At 43.3% G+C, this 16187-nt stretch overlaps 1 protein-coding gene across 1 annotated transcript in view; it reads right to left on the reverse strand.

Annotated features, from left to right (window-relative positions):
- Positions 1 to 15626, reverse strand: part of LOC109892268 (noelin-2) — a 96827-nt gene extending 81201 nt beyond the window's left edge. Inside the window, exon 1 of the mRNA XM_031827505.1 lies at positions 15072 to 15626. Within this exon, the coding sequence (XP_031683365.1) occupies positions 15072 to 15128 (57 nt within the window). The 5' untranslated portion in view covers positions 15129 to 15626. The remainder of the gene's footprint in view (positions 1 to 15071) is intronic.
- Positions 15627 to 16187: the final 561 nt, after the last annotated feature.

A 16187-nucleotide genomic window follows, 5' to 3' on the forward strand; every position in this document is an offset into this window, starting at 1 on the left:
ATTTCGTGGGTGATTGTTCCTGTCTCTGTGTAGTTTCACCAGATAGGCTGTATTAGGTTTCACGTTCCGTTTGTTGTTTTTTTGTATTTATCAGTTATTTCATGTATCGTTCCGTTTTCCTTCATTAAAGTCATGAGTAACCACTACGCTGCATTTCGGTCCGACTCTCTTTCAACAAACGAAGAACGCCGTTACAAGGTGCTGTAAGAGACAGTAGGTGCTGTAAGAGACAGTATGTGTTGTAATAGACAGTATGTGTTGTAATAGACAGTATGTGTTGTAATATACAGTAGGTGCTGTAAGAGACAGTATGTGTTGTAATAGACAGTATGTGTTGTAATATACAGTAGGTGCTGTAAGAGACAGTATGTGTTGTAATAGACAGTATGTGTTGTAATAAACAGTATGCGTTGTAATATACAGTAGGTGCTGTAAGAGACAGTATGTGTTGTAATAGACAGTATGTGTTGTAATAAACAGTATGTGTTGTAATAAACAGTATGCGTTGTAATATACAGTAGGTGCTGTAAGAGACAGTATGTGTTGTAATAGACAGTATGTGTTGTAATATACAGTAGGTGCTGTAATATACAGTAGGTGCTGTAAGAGACAGTATGTGTTGTAATAGACAGTATGTGTTGTAATAAACAGTATGTGTTGTAATATACAGTATGTGTTGTAATAAACAGTATGTGTTGTAATATACAGTAGGTGCTGTAAGAGACAGTATGTGTTGTAATAGACAGTATGTGTTGTAATAAACAGTATGTGTTGTAATATACAGTAGGTGCTGTAATATACAGTAGGTGCTGTAAGAGACAGTATGTGTTGTAATAGACAGTATGTGTTGTAATAAACAGTATGTGTTGTAATATACAGTAGGTGCTGTAAGAGACAGTATGTGTTGTAATAGACAGTATGTGTTGTAATAAACAGTATGTGTTGTAATATACAGTAGGTGCTGTAAGAGACAGTATGTGTTGTAATATATAGTATGTGTTGTAATAGACAGTATGTGTTGTAATATACAGTAGGTGCTGAAAGAGACAGTATGTGTTGTAATAGACAGTATGTGTTGTAATATATAGTATGTGTTGTAATATATAGTATGTGTTGTAATATACAGTAGGTGCTGTAAGAGACAGTAGGTGCTGTAAGAGACAGTAGGTGCTGTAATATACAGTATGTGTTGTAATATACAGTATGTGTTGTAATATACAGTACGTGCTGTAAGAGACAGTATGTGCTGCAATATATTGTAAGTGTTGTAATATACAGTACGCGTTGTAATATATAGTATGTGTTGTAATATACAGCACGTGTTGTAATATACAGTACGTGTTGTAATATACAGCACGTGTTGTAATATACAGTATGTGTTGTAAGAGACTACTTCATTTGCTCAATTGTGGCCAGGCAAGTTCAATCAAGCATATCTGACATTTTTGAAAGAAATATGATATAAAACTCAGAGCTGCTGTAGACCAGATAGATACGGATCTAGAATAGTGAGTGTGACAGTCAGTTTCGGACACCTTCTCTCCAGGTAGTTACATTTAAGTCATTTAGCAGACACTCTTATCCAGAGCGACTAACAGTAGTGAGTGCATACATTTCCATACTTTTTTTTTGGTACTGGTCCCCTGTGGGTTTTGAAGACACAACCCTGGCATTTCAAGCACTATGCTCTACCAACTGAGCCACACTGGACCACCAGTTAGAAAGGCAGAGATACTGTGAGACAACCCCGTCTCGGAGCACCATACAGGGACAGTGTGTCAGTGTCAGACACGAGGGGGCCTATGACCTCATGCACACGCTACCCAGCATTCCATCTGTTCTGGTGGTCCGTTACAGCGCAGACCGTTGCTGCTCAGTGCCCATCCCTCCCCTTCCTGTAACTCAGTCCAGCGTCACACTGATACCACTCCCCTTCCTGTACCTCAGCGTCACACTGATATCACTCCCCTTCCTGTAACTCAGCCCAGCGTCACACTGATATCACTCCCCTTCCTGTACCTCAGCGTCACACTGATATCACTCCCCTTCCTGTAACTCAGCCCAGCGTCACACTGATACCACTCACCTTCCTGTACCTCAGCGTCACACTGATATCACTCCCCTTCTTGTACCTCAGCCCAGCGTCACACTAATATCACTCCCCTTCCTGTACCTCAGCCCAGCGTCACACTGATATCACTTCCCTTCCTGTACCTCAGCCCAGTGTCACACTCATATCACTCCCCTTCCTGTACCTCAGCCCAGCGTCACACTAATATCACTCCCCTTCCTATACCTCAGCCCAGTGTCACACTCATATCACTCCCCTTCCTGTACCTCAGCCCAGTGTCACACTCATATCACTCCCCTTCCTGTACCTCAGCCCAGCGTCACACTAATATCACTCCCCTTCCTATACCTCAGCCCAGCGTCACACTGATATTCCTCCCCTTCCTCTAACTCAGCCCAGCGTCACACTGATATTCCTCCCCTTCCTGAACCTTAGCGTCACACATATCACTCCCCTTCCTGTACCTCAGCCCAGTGTCACACTGATACCACTCACCTTCCTGTACCTCAGCGTCACACTGATATCACTCCCCTTCCTGTAACTCAGCCCAGCGTCACACTGATATCACTCCCTTTCCTGTACCTCAGCGTCACACTGATATCACTCCCATTCCTGTAACTCAGCCCAGCGTCACACTGATATCACTCCCCTTCCTGTACCTCAGCGTCACACTGATATCACTCCCCTTCCTGTAACTCAGCCCAGCGTCACAGCGATATCACTCCCCTTCTTGTACCTCAGCCCAGCGTCACACTAATATCACTCCCCTTCCTGTACCTCAGCCCAGCGTCACACTGATATCACTTCCCTTCCTGTACCTCAGCCCAGTGTCACACTCATATCACTCCCCTTCCTGTACCTCAGCCCAGCGTCACACTAATATCACTCCCCTTCCTATACCTCAGCCCAGCGTCACACTGATATTCCTCCCCTTCCTCTAACTCAGCCCAGCGTCACACTGATATTCCTCCCCTTCCTGAACCTCAGCGTCACACTCATATCACTCCCCTTCCTGTACCTCAGCCCAGTGTCACACTCATATCACTCCCCTTCCTGTACCTTAGCCCAGCGTCACACTAATATCACTCCCCTTCCTATACCTCAGCCCAGCGTCACACTGATATTCCTCCCCTTCCTCTAACTCAGCCCAGCGTCACACTGATATTCCTCCCCTTCCTGTACCTCAGCGTCACACTCATATCACTCCCCTTCCTGTACCTCAGCCCAGTGTCACACTAATATCACTCCCCTTCCTGTACCTCAGCCCAGTGTCACACTGATATTCCTCCCCTTCCTGTAACTCAGCCCAGCGTCACACTGATATTCCTCCCCTTCCTGTAACTCAGCCCAGCGTCACACTGATATTCCTCCCCTTCCTGTACCTCAGCCCAGCGTCACACTCATATCACTCCCCTTCCTGTAACTCAGCCCAGCGTCACACTCATATCACTCCCTGGTCAGTAGTGTCCATTCTGTCTACTGACTTACTTTGTAGAAGACACACACACACACACACACACACACACACACACACACACACACACACACACACACACACACACACACACACACACACACACACACACACACACACACACACACACACACACACACACACACACACACACACACCTCTCAGGGTGGTTAAGAAGACATGAAAGAGCCTGAGACATTAGGAGGAATGGAGGAGCAGCCAGCACAACACCTCCTTCTCCTCCCACCCCTCCTTGAACAGACTCTCCTTGTGACATAACCTCCTTACGCTACAACAATTCTGGCCCACACAATACAGTCTCATTAGCTGGCGCTGCTTCAAGCTCTACAGTAATCAGCTATGACACTAAAGCACACACTATTCAATCTCCTCAAGCAGCCCTGAATCAAACACAATGCTAGCTCATTATCCGTGACAGACTGTGAAGCGGTATACTTCGATATATGAATCTAAATGGAGAGAGCACGTGAATGTGGTGGCGGGCATGAGACTAATCAATCTATCACTGCCTGTTTGTTCGCCCACATGCTGCTCAACATGATTGTTTCTGTCTGTCACCCACCACAACATTATAATTAGGTGTACGTACCACTGCACAGGACAAGAGGCAACATCTCACCAATCAGTGAGTGTGTGTGCATGTCTGGCCTGTGCCTGTATGTGTGTTAGCTGTACTGTATATCTCTCTAATTGTCTGAGTGTATGTGCCTTCTAGCCCACTTCATTCACTCCATCCACTTCCATTGGCACAGCCCATACAGAGGGGGATGGAGGATGGAGAGAGGATCCAGTGTCAGTGTCCGGGGTGTCGTCTCCTCCAGGTTGAGGAGCCATGATGCAGGGCAAGCCTTGTGCGTGTCCTCTCCTCTCCGTGGGAGATTTACACCCCTCTCTCCCGCAGCTTTTCATTTGTCTAATTCCCTGTGTGGCTGGCTGGGAGGTTTAGGCTGCTGCTAGGCAGAGCACGCACTGTCCATCCGCCCTGTGCGGCCTGCCTACCAGCGTCCTTGGGTCCCCAGAGCAGTGCAAGGAGGACTCTCTCTCTTGCTTCAATGCCCCTTCACTTTCTCTCCCTCTGTTTGAATGCCATCCAACTGCTCCCTCTTGTCACTTCCACCGCAATTTATAGGAATTTTAATAGCCCAGGTTCACTGATTGTAAACCATTTCATTGCTGAGAAAGTTGAAAAGGAGTGTTTTTATAAGGTTTTGTGTCCGTGTTGTTTTGGTAAGATGATTGTGTAGTCTCCTCCTGGCTGGGAGACAAGGACAGGAATTTAGCCTGTGAGTGGTTCAATCACACCAGCCTCCGCAGAGCTCGGGGAGGGGTTTAAATGGTCGTCATGCTGCTTCCTCTCATTGGACGAGCACCAAGAAAGGAGATTTCCCAGCACTGGGTCCCACTACCAGGTCAGCTGGGAGCTGATCGGGATTGGATGACAGCCATGCCAGCTGTTTGTCCTGCTGCCTTCGGATTGGGCCAAGTTCTGTCCTGCGTGTCCTCTCAATGTCTGTGTTGGACCAATTAAAAGCCAAATGATTGTAATGTACAACTAGGATTGGCTCTGTGTGAGTTTTGTCTCTGCTCAGAATGCCAGAGAAAACCCTGCAGACAAAGGCTGCATGCATACAATTCCACTAAATCAACAATGCTTTTCTATTCTGCTTCTCTACTCCTTTGCATCGTAATCTGCATTTCAATTCAGTTTAAATTGGCTTCTTAAATATAATCAACTCAACTTATTTGTGAAGTAAAGTGAGACAAACTGTACAATTCTGTGAACTGCTTTCTTCGCTGTAATGTGTAGCTAGCTGTTAACAATCAAATGACTCCAACTGTGGGCACAATTTCTGTTGCAAACATAATTTCCATCTCAAACAAGGAGGAGCATTTTAAATAGTCCTAAAGAGCCAGTCTATTTTAGTCAATTGATTATCGGCCTCCCTGGTGCCAGGGGATAGAACAAATTACGGATGGAAATAAAGCTTTTGAATTATTTACAGAAGTTTTGTCTTCCTCTTCGAGAATGACAGCCAATTAGGCGTTCTCGCCCACTGCGCTCGGCGTTTGAACAGGGAAAAACACCAAAGCAAGTGGTAACTTCCATCACTCACAGCCTCCAAGGCCAGACTGTTTCAAACAGTAAGTACACCCCACTGTCTGCACCAGTCTTTCCTATGGGAACACTGCACTCATGCTCTCATATCAGTAAGTAAGCAGTGTTGTGTTCACAGGTTGTTTCAAGTACATGTAAAGATGTCCTGCCCTCAGCAAACAGCCACTGATTAAACAAAAATAATTATAGAAACACTGAAGTCTCTCAAGACCCCCCAAAGCTCTACTTCCCAAGCCCTCTGTTTAGTTCAAAGTCGTTTAATAATTAGATTTGATTGTGGTGTTGACGACTCTGATCTGGATTTTAGATCTGCAAAGACTTGCTAAGTGCTTACTGTGTTTTTGATAACATTTCAAATGAAACATTTTAAGTGCTTACTGTGTTTTTGATAACATTTCAAATGAAACATTTTAATGAAGGAACATACACTGAGCTGAGTATACCAAACATCAGGAACACCTTCCTAATATTGAGCTGCACTCAGAACAGCCTCAATTCGTCGAGGCATGGGCTCTACAAGGTGTTGAAAGCGTTCCACAGGGATGCTGGCCCCTGTTGAATCTGTTTCCCACAGTTGTGTCAAGTTGGCTGGATGTCCTTTGGGTGGTGGACCATTCTTGATACACACGGGAAACTGTTGACCGTGAAAAACCCAGCAGCGTTGCAGCTCTTGCCTCACTCAAACCAGGGTGCCTGGTACCTACTACAATACCCCGTTCAAAGGCACTTACAACTTTTGTCTTGCCCAGTCTTGAAAATTTCATTTTCATTTGAATGGCACACATACACAAATCATGTCGCAATTGTCTCAAGGCTTTAAAAAATCATTATTTAACATGTCTCCTCCCCTTCATCTACACTGACTTAAGTGGATTTAACAAGTGACAACAATAAGGGATCGATGTTTTGTACTAAGTGTATTTTTTGTCTTTCTGTTGTCGTACATTTCCCTGCAATTCTATTTCTGAGACCTCACCCCAATGTTAGCAGCACACTCAGTCCACCAATCAAGCCCCTAATTGTTTCAATTGGATAAGTGTCATGAACTGGCTAAGAACCTGCATTACATCTAGGAAAATAAATTATCCTTACACCTGCATAACCTCTAGGAACAGAAATTATCTATAAACCTGCATTAACTCTAGCTACTGAAATGATCTGTAAAACCTACATTAACTCTAGCTACTGAAATGATCCCTAAACCTACATTACATCTAGCTACTGAAATGATCCCTAAAACTGCATTACCTCTAGCTACTGAAATGATCCCTAAAACTGCATTACCTCTAGCTGCTGAAATTATCTATAAACCTGCATTACCTCTAGCTACTGAAATTATCTTTAAACCTGCATTAATTCTAGCTACTGAAATTATCCCTAAACCTGCATTACCTATAGCTACTGAAATGGTCTTTAATTCTGCATTACCTCTAGCTACTGAAATGGTATTTAAACCTGCATTACCTCTAGCTACTGAAATTATCTATAAATCTGCATTACCTCTAGCTACTGAAATGATCTTTAAACCTGCATTAACTCTAGCTGCTGAAATGATCTCTAAACCTGCATTACCTCTAGCTACTGAAATTATATTTAAACATGCATTACATCTAGCTACTGAAAGTATCTTTAAACCTGCATTAATTCTAGCTACTGAAATTATCCCTAAACCTGCATTACCTCTAGCTACTGAAATTATATTTAAACCTGCATTACCTCTAGCTACTGAAATTATCTTTAAACCTGCATTAAATCTAGCTACTGAAATGGTCTTTAAACCTGCATTAACTCTAGCTAATGAAATTATCCCTAAACCTGCATTACCTCTAGGAATAGAAGGGATCCTTAAACCTGCATTACCTCTAGAAACATATGATCCTTATACCTACACTACCTATAGGTGATACCTCTATGATTTATAGATCTGTCATTCTCATTGAAAGCCAGTCTAAATAGTGATATAAGTTATATGCACTCTATTTCTATGCTTCCCGTTCTTAAGAATAGTTTAGTTTTACTTAACATTTTGTACATACGTTTCAAACAGTTGAATATACAATATTTTTGTTTTAATTCAAATATATTTCCCAGCAGTTTAGATTGTACAATGATTCTCGATACTATCCATTGCTTGTTTTGTTACATAAACTGAAATTAGGCAAACTATTAGAATTTTAGCAACCAGGAAATGTCAGAGTGATTTCTGCCACTTTTCAACCTCATAGTTGTCACGTCTACTCCTGTTCCTCCCCTCCGGCATGTGCCGGTTTACTAACCACCGGTCCTGGGAACCATCATCACGCGCACCTGCGCTTCATTAGGCACACCTGGACTCCATTACTTCCCAGTTATCTGGCACTCCCTTAGGTTCTTTCCCCATGCAGTATTGTTTTGTTCGTCAAGATGCTACTCCTACGTTGGATCGTTCCATGTTTCTTGTTATATTAAACTGACCACCTTCTTCTTGACTCCCAGCATCCACGTTACAATATTCACTACCTCCAGCACCAAACCAGCGTCTACATTTCTACATGCGTGTTTCTATTGTCTGTGGATAAAAATATAAGGTGACAAAAAAAATGCTTCTCTGTGACATCACGGTACAGTTAAAAGTTGTTCATTTTTTATTTTTTTTAAATGCTACGAGTTTCTAGCCGAGGGAGGGTACTGTATGTTCTTGCTCCCCACGTCACCACGAATCTCATATTGTTTGAAAATCACTTTTTTTTATGATGTTATCGAATAGAACTTTAAATATTTTCCTTCAAAACGCCCTGTTTTCACATATGTAGACACTGGCATTGTACTGGAGATAATGAAAGTAGGTTGAATAGTGAGCTCTGCGCAGATATCTGCTAACATTGGCATCTCTTAAAGAGGCATTTTGAAGAATCAGCCTTTATCTTTTGATGTAAAAACGTCTCCAGAAATGTAATTCTACTAGTCATCAAAGTTATGTGTTTTAAAAACACATTAGATATTTAGCAAATCAAAGAACCATACAAATTAGAACAAAGTATTTATATAATATTAAATACAATTGAGAAAATATTCCAATTATTATATAAATTGAAATGTTTACATGGAAACATGATGCTGGCCTTCTAGGCAGAGTTGCAAAGAAAAAGCCATATCTCAGACTGGCCAATAAAAATAAAATATTAAGATGGGGAAAAGAACAGACACTGGACAGAGGAACTCTCTCGCATTAATTAACATCTGCTAACCATGTGTATGTGACAAATACATTTGATTTGATTTAGAAGACCAGCATCCCGGAGTCACCTCGTCACTGTTGACATTGAGACTGGTGTTTTGCGGGTACTATTTAATGAAGCTGCCAGCTGAGGACTTGTGAGGCGTCTGTTTCTCAAACTACACACTCTAATGTACTTGTCCTCTTGCTCAGTTGTGCACCGGGGCCTCCCACTCCTCTTTCTATTCTGGTTAGGGCCAGTTTGACCTGTTCTGTGAAGGGAGTAGTACACAGCGTTGTACGAGATCTTCAGTTTCTTGGCAATTTCTCTCATGGAATAGCCTTCATTTCTCAGAACAAGAATAGACTGATGAGTTTCAGAAGTAAGGTATTTGTTTCTGGCCATTTTGAGCCTGTAATCAAACCCACAAATGCCGATGCTGCAGATACTCAACTAGTCTAAAGGCCAGTTTTATTGCTTCTTTAATCATAACAGTTTTCAGCTGTGCTAACATAATTGCAAAAGTGTTTTATAATGATGAATTAGCCTTTTAAAATTATAAACTTGGATTAGCTAACACACCGTGCCATTGGAACACAGGAGTGATGGTTGCTGATAATGGGCCTCTGTATGCCTATGTAGATATTCCATTAAACATCAGCTGTTTCCAGATACAATAGTCATTTACAACACTAACAATGTCTACACTGTATTTCTGGTCAATTTGATGTTATTTTAATGGACGAAACATTTGCTTTTCTTTCAAAAACAAAGACATTTCTAAGTGACCCCAAACTTTTGAACGGTAGTGTACATTTTGACATTTAAAAGCCCATTTCATAGAGAACGTTCTAAACTTTTTTTACATGTAGTAACTTACTTTGAAGAGATCATATTAGTTCTAAATAGGTGTTTGGTGATTGGTAGACTAAATTCCTTGTACTTCTCTTTAACTTCCTACACGCTAAGTAATTCATCTCAGTTTTAATTCATCTCAGTTTTAATTCATCTCAGTTTTAGACGCACCTGCATTCATCAAATGTTGTGTGGTATTACTGAGATATATTCCCCAGACTTGTATAGAGGGAATTGTTCATATGTTGTCAAATATAGATTTTGGATAACATTTTCTTTGGAAATATGCACCAAAAATGCTGTTTACCCACATGGATAAGTAATTTACAGATAAGATTTTTAAAAAGTATATATCCACAATCTGCCCAAAGTCCAGTCCTGGAAATGTGAGCAGATCTGATTAGATATTGCCTCAGTTTGCATATTTTAATACAATATTTCTGTCACGCCCTGGTCGAAGTATTATTGTGTTTGTCTTTATTTATTTGGTCAGGCCGGGGTGTGACATGGGTTTATTGTGGTGTGTTTTGTCTTGAGGTTTTGTTAGTTATTGGGTGTGTGGCTTAGTGGAGGTATCTAGAAAAGTCTATGGCTGTCTGGAGTGGTTCTCAATCAGAGGCAGGTGTTTATCGTTGTCTCTGATTGGGAACCATATTTAGGCAGCCATATTCTTTGAGTGTTTGGTGGGTGATTGTCCTTAGTGTCCTTGTTCCTGTCTCTGTGTTTGCACCAGATAGGGCTGTTTCGGTTTTCACATTTCATTATTTTGTAGTTTCTTCATGTATAGTTTTTTCCTTCATTAAAATAACATGAATCATCACAACGCTGCATTTTGGTCCAACTCTCCTTCACCACAAGAAAGCCGTTACAATTTCAGAAACAAAAAAATATATACACTGCTCAAAAAATAAAGGGAACACTAAAATAACACATCCTAGATCTGAATGAATGAAATATGCTTATTAAATACTTTTTTCTTTACATAGTTGAATGTGCTGACAACAAAATCACACAAAATGATCAATGGAAATCAAATTTATCAACCCATGGAGGTCTGGATTTGGAGTCACACTCAAAATTAAAGTGGAAAACCACACTACAGGCTGATCCAACTTTGATGTAATTTCCTTAAAACAAGTCAAAATGTAGTGTGTGTGGCCTCCACGTGCCTGTATGACCTCCCTACAATGCCTGGGCATGCTCCTGATGAGGTGGCGGATGATCTCCTGAGGGATCTCCTCCCAGACCTGGACTAAAGCATCCGCCAACTCCTGGACAGTCTGTGGTGCAATGTGGCGTTGGTGGATGGAGCGAGACATGTCCCAGATGTGCTCAATTGGATTCAGGTCTGGGGAACGGGCGGGCCAGTCTATAGCATCAATGCCTTCCTCTTGCAGGAACTGCTGACACACTCCAGCCTCATGAGGTCTAGCATTGTCTTGCATTAGGAGGAACCCAGGGCCAACCGCACCAGCATATGGTCTCACAAGGGGTCTGAGGATCTCATCTCGGTACCTAATGGCAGTCAGGCTACCTCTGGCGAGCACATGGAGGGCTGTGCGGCCCCCCAAAGAAATGCCACCCCACACCATGACTGACCCACCGCCAAACCGGTCATGCTGGAGGATGTTGCAGGCAGCAGAACGTTCTCCACGGCGTCTCCAGACTCTGTCACGTCTGTCACATGTGCTCGGTGTGAACCTGCTTTCATCTGTGAAGAGCACAGGGCGCCAGTGGTGAATTTGCCAATCTTGGTGTTCTCTGGCAAATGCCAAACGTCCTGCACGGTGTTGGGCTGTAAGCACAACCCCCACCTGTGGACGTCGGGCCCTCATACCACCCTCATGGAGTCTGTTTCTGACCATCTGAGCAGTCACATGCACATTTGTGGCCTACTGGAGGTCATTTTTCAGGGCTCTGGCAGTGCTCCTCCTGCTCCTCCTTGCACAAAGGCGGAGGTAGCGGTCCTGCTGCTGGGTTGTTGCCCTCCTACGGCCTCCTCCACGTCTCCTGATGTACTGGCCTGTCTCCTGGTAGCGCCTCCATGCTCTGGACACTACGCTGACAGACACAGCAAACCTTCTTGCCACAGCTCGCATTGATGTGCCATCCTGGATGAACTGCACTACCTGAGCCACTTGTGTGGGTTGTAGACTCCGTCTCATGCTACCACTAGAGTGAAAGCACCGCCAGCATTCAAAAGTGACCAAAACATCAGCCAGGAAGCATAGGAACTGAGAAGTGGTCTGTGGTCACCACCTGCAGAACCACACCTTTATTGGGGGTGTCTTGCTAATTGCCTATAATTTCCACCTGTTGTCTATTCCATTTGCACAACAGCATGTGAAATTTCTTGTCAATCAGTGTTGCTTCCTAAGTGGACAGTTTGATTTCACAGAAGTGTGATTGACTTGGAGTTACATTGGGTTGTTTAAGTGTTCCCTTCATTTTTTTGAGCAGTGTATATTGATGTTTTTATTTAAATAGTAGAAGTTCATTGTGATATGAATAATGGAAAACATGACCCCATTAGGATGTGGTGCCTTAGCTGTGATATTGTATAGTGCATCTCACATGTTTTGTTTGATTTACTTATCTAGGCCTATGTATGCTGCAATTCAGCTTTTAGCTGCAAACGTAATGATTACGGTCCATTTTATCGGCTGAAATATACATGTATTCTCAGCTCAGACCACAAGTAGAATTCTTAGATCACCATGCATAAATATCAACTGTTACACAGACGTACATTTACTAAGTGCATGCATGGTGTCAGTCATCTTGTGATGCAACATACCCCATAACAACGGCGTACATACAGAGGCAGCGCCAAGGTCGAGCAGGTGTCCGTCTGTATCACTGGCTGTCAGGACTCCTGGGGTATTGTGGGTACTTAACAAACACATGCAGAGAGCCAGCGAGTGCATGTGTCTCATTAAAGCATAGTGCATATTTAATGTAGAGCCCGTGCCGAGACTGTGTGTGGGAAGATGTGTACATATGAGTGAGATATCCAAACTCCTCCAGTGGAGAGAGACTTCCTATCAGTCGGAAGATGCGGCCAGAAGAGTTAATAAATTCTTTATGTCTGCAGAGCTAGGCTACATTAGGGAAATGTGTGGCGCCATATTTTTTTTTTCCTCTGTAGGGTTGATTAATATTTCATGTAAACACTTACAACAAATTGTCCCCCAAGGCCAATTATGAGCCATTGGAGGCGGGGAAACAGTTCCACTGATAAAGAGATGATTGTATCTCCTGAGAGTAAGTCTGAGACACACACATCGTCAGGTCCTTATGCCTTATGGTTGGGTGCTCACCTGCCTACTGTCTCCTGCCCTGTGACTCCAATGAGCGTCAGCGCTAGACAGGGCACCACTGTGACGGACCATGTTGGAGTGGGTGAAACAGACGGCTAAAGAAGTCTCTCCGCAGGTGGTTTCATATGATATGCAAACCAGGGTTTTCCTAAGTACTGGGGGGCATAACATAGCAAAACATTTTCCCAAAGGAAAATAGGACAGGTCCAGGTAGTAGGTCCCCATTTCAGTCTGTTTCCAATTTTTTTGTCACTACTGAACAGGACCGAGTTCTCCATCAGTAGGTCACACACACACACAGACAGACAGACAGACAGACATACAGACAGACAGAGAGTGAGAGAGAGAGAGAGAGAGAGAGCACATGGACAAAGATGAAGTCTTGTGTTACACTGAGATACCACTGGCTGTGCTCTGCACATCATTTCCTGTCACTGACAGCACCACCTGTTTCTCTCAGTAGGGTCTCATTGTCACCGCCACCGTTTGAAAGGAGCATGGCCTCAGGACAGGTAGCATCGGATCCATTTCTGGGAAAGGTCAGCTCAAGTCTCAACACAGCAAGTAGACATGGCAGTTGACATGGCACACTTCTGTAGTAGACAACATACTCATTCTGGAGAGCAGGATGTTCTCTCAGTGCTACTGTGTATTAGAAATGAACTGCAGCAGACATTTTCATTTCATGGTTTGCACACAGTCAGAATACTGTATAAATCTGCAGCTGTTGATCTATATGGTTAATACAGTCATATCATTCTCAGAACATTCTTGGGAGTTCAAAAGGTATTTGATCAAGCCTGCCCAAACATGAGTGATGGTCAGGATACTCTCAGGGGGCATATCTACTCAGCAAAATGATGCACAAAACATTATACACTTGGGGGTCAGGCCTGGCATGCGTGATCTGCGATCTGCGTTCTTTTTAGCGCTTGGCAACACAGACGCTCGTTGGCCGCATGAGCAGTGTGGGTGCAATAATTGAATAATATAGATTTATACATTTATTTTGCAACGGCTCGCGCGGTGTAATCAAGTGTGACCCTGTTTTTAGGCAAAGGCATTCTGAAGCGCTGTCCATGGTGCTGAAACAGGCCTCAGACTTCAACTTGAAATGTTATGAGCTACATTATCAGTTTGTGTAGACATCTTTTTAAAATGGTAACCTTTTTAAATATTTGACTGTTGCATTAAGCATGTTAACATGTTCTAGAACTTATTTTGTCTGACAGCTGAAGCCGCAATTACAAATGATTAACATCTCTTGGACTTTCAAATGTTCTCTGGCACAGATAATTTACCTTCATTCACTTCAATTTACAAATGTCACTTCAAAGCTCATCGTTTCAGGGAAAGGTATGTGCTTAGTGCTTCTCTGGTCCAACGTAGCCGCAAATACATAACTCCAAGACATAGGCCTACAGATAAGTCCATTCACCACGGAACATAGGTTAACGTTTGAAGGGGCATTAGAAAAGCACTAATTACAATCATCTTACTAACACTGAACCTGACACGTGTGTCCACACATTCGCAAATCACACCTAGATTGTGCACAAGCTCGCTGTAGCGTGTACAGTGGCCGGCATAATATAGACAGACTTCTGTTGCTCAGAGAAGCCCCAGAGCCTTTCTGTCGCTTCCTCTCTCAACTTTCTCTCTGTCCTGCCCCTCTGAATCCAAGCTGCTGTATTCCAGGCCAGACGGCCGCAGATGTGAGATTTGACTAGCCTACACATTTTCCTTACGACTGGGGGAAAATAAAACAGAGGAATCATCTAAAATCATATTTGGAGTCATTGTGTGCACTAACAAATTTGTGTATTTCACACTCATTCCACTAAACGTGTTTTTCTTCACACTTACTCAAGTATTGGTTTTAATTAAGCACATTGGCATATGTCTAATAGACACATGCAAGTCCTCGATAATGTATACTGTACCCCCAATGGACGGCATTTATGCAACGTTAACAAATAAAGAGCATTTTAAATATGAGATGTACGCGTGTTCCTACCTCACTGGACATGGCAGCTAACATCACTAGTAGGAACATGGCACTGAAGAGATGCATTCTTGCCGAAATGACAGCGTTCCAGCCGAGACCAGCTCTTCGGTTGCTCTTCCCCTCTTGCCTGTGTCCTTATTGGGACGGTTTCTTCAGCTCGAGAGGGATTCTGTCAATGCTCTGTCGAGTGTACACGACGAACCTCATCACCAGCCAGTCTGTGCGCTGGGTTAATTCCACACACCGACGCAGAGTAGACCTATAGCTCCGTAGGCTACAATGATCAGCGATGTGCGGTGTGGACTCGCGCCTGCTCCTCCTCCCTTATGACCAACACCGATCAGTGGACCGCAGATTTTTGACAGTGAACGCTGAATCAAATACACAATCTTTCACACACGATATGTTTGTTAGAATAAGGCAATGCCTTTAACCTGTAAATGAGCACGGGACTCAATTGTATAGTAGCTAATGACAGGGGCAGAAAGTCGCAGAGGTTGGAAGGTGACTTCTGTGCTTGCAAGGTGACGACGCTAGGAGCAGCACATCGATGCTTTGGCAACTGATTCAAGTACCACTTTGCGTGCGTGCATGTGTGCGCGAGAGAGAGAAAGTGTGAGGGAGAGAGAGAGAGAGAGAGAGAGAGAGAGAGAGAGAGAGAGAGAGAGAAAGAGAGAGAGAGAGAGAGAGAGAGAGAGAGAGAGAGAGAGGGGGGGGGGGGGGGGGGGGGGGGGGAGGGGGCTGCATTGACTAGACTGTGTTTGCTACTCTGTATGGATTTTCAGTAGAATGACAGATACACGGAACGCGAGAGAGGGGTGACATTTAACGGAACGCATTGCCATAATCGACTTCCTTGTTATCTGCACACCAACGCTGATTGGGGCTGATATGGCGTTGTGTAAGAGCCGGATGGTGATTGTCAAAACAACATAATGCCATCAATTTAGCTCTCATCCGCTTCTAATTGGTAAATTAAGGTGCCAATATAATTCGAAGGGATTTCCCAGAATTGGGGTTTAGAGAAATAAGCACGAAAAATATTTTAATTATGTTGTTAAGTGTGTGCATATGTGTGTGTGCATCAGGTCTCTGGTGGGCCTCTGATTATCCTAGTTTTTGACA

The sequence above is a fragment of the Oncorhynchus kisutch genome, linkage group LG6, assembly GCF_002021735.2.
Source record: "Oncorhynchus kisutch isolate 150728-3 linkage group LG6, Okis_V2, whole genome shotgun sequence".
Lineage (NCBI taxonomy): Eukaryota > Metazoa > Chordata > Actinopteri > Salmoniformes > Salmonidae > Oncorhynchus > Oncorhynchus kisutch.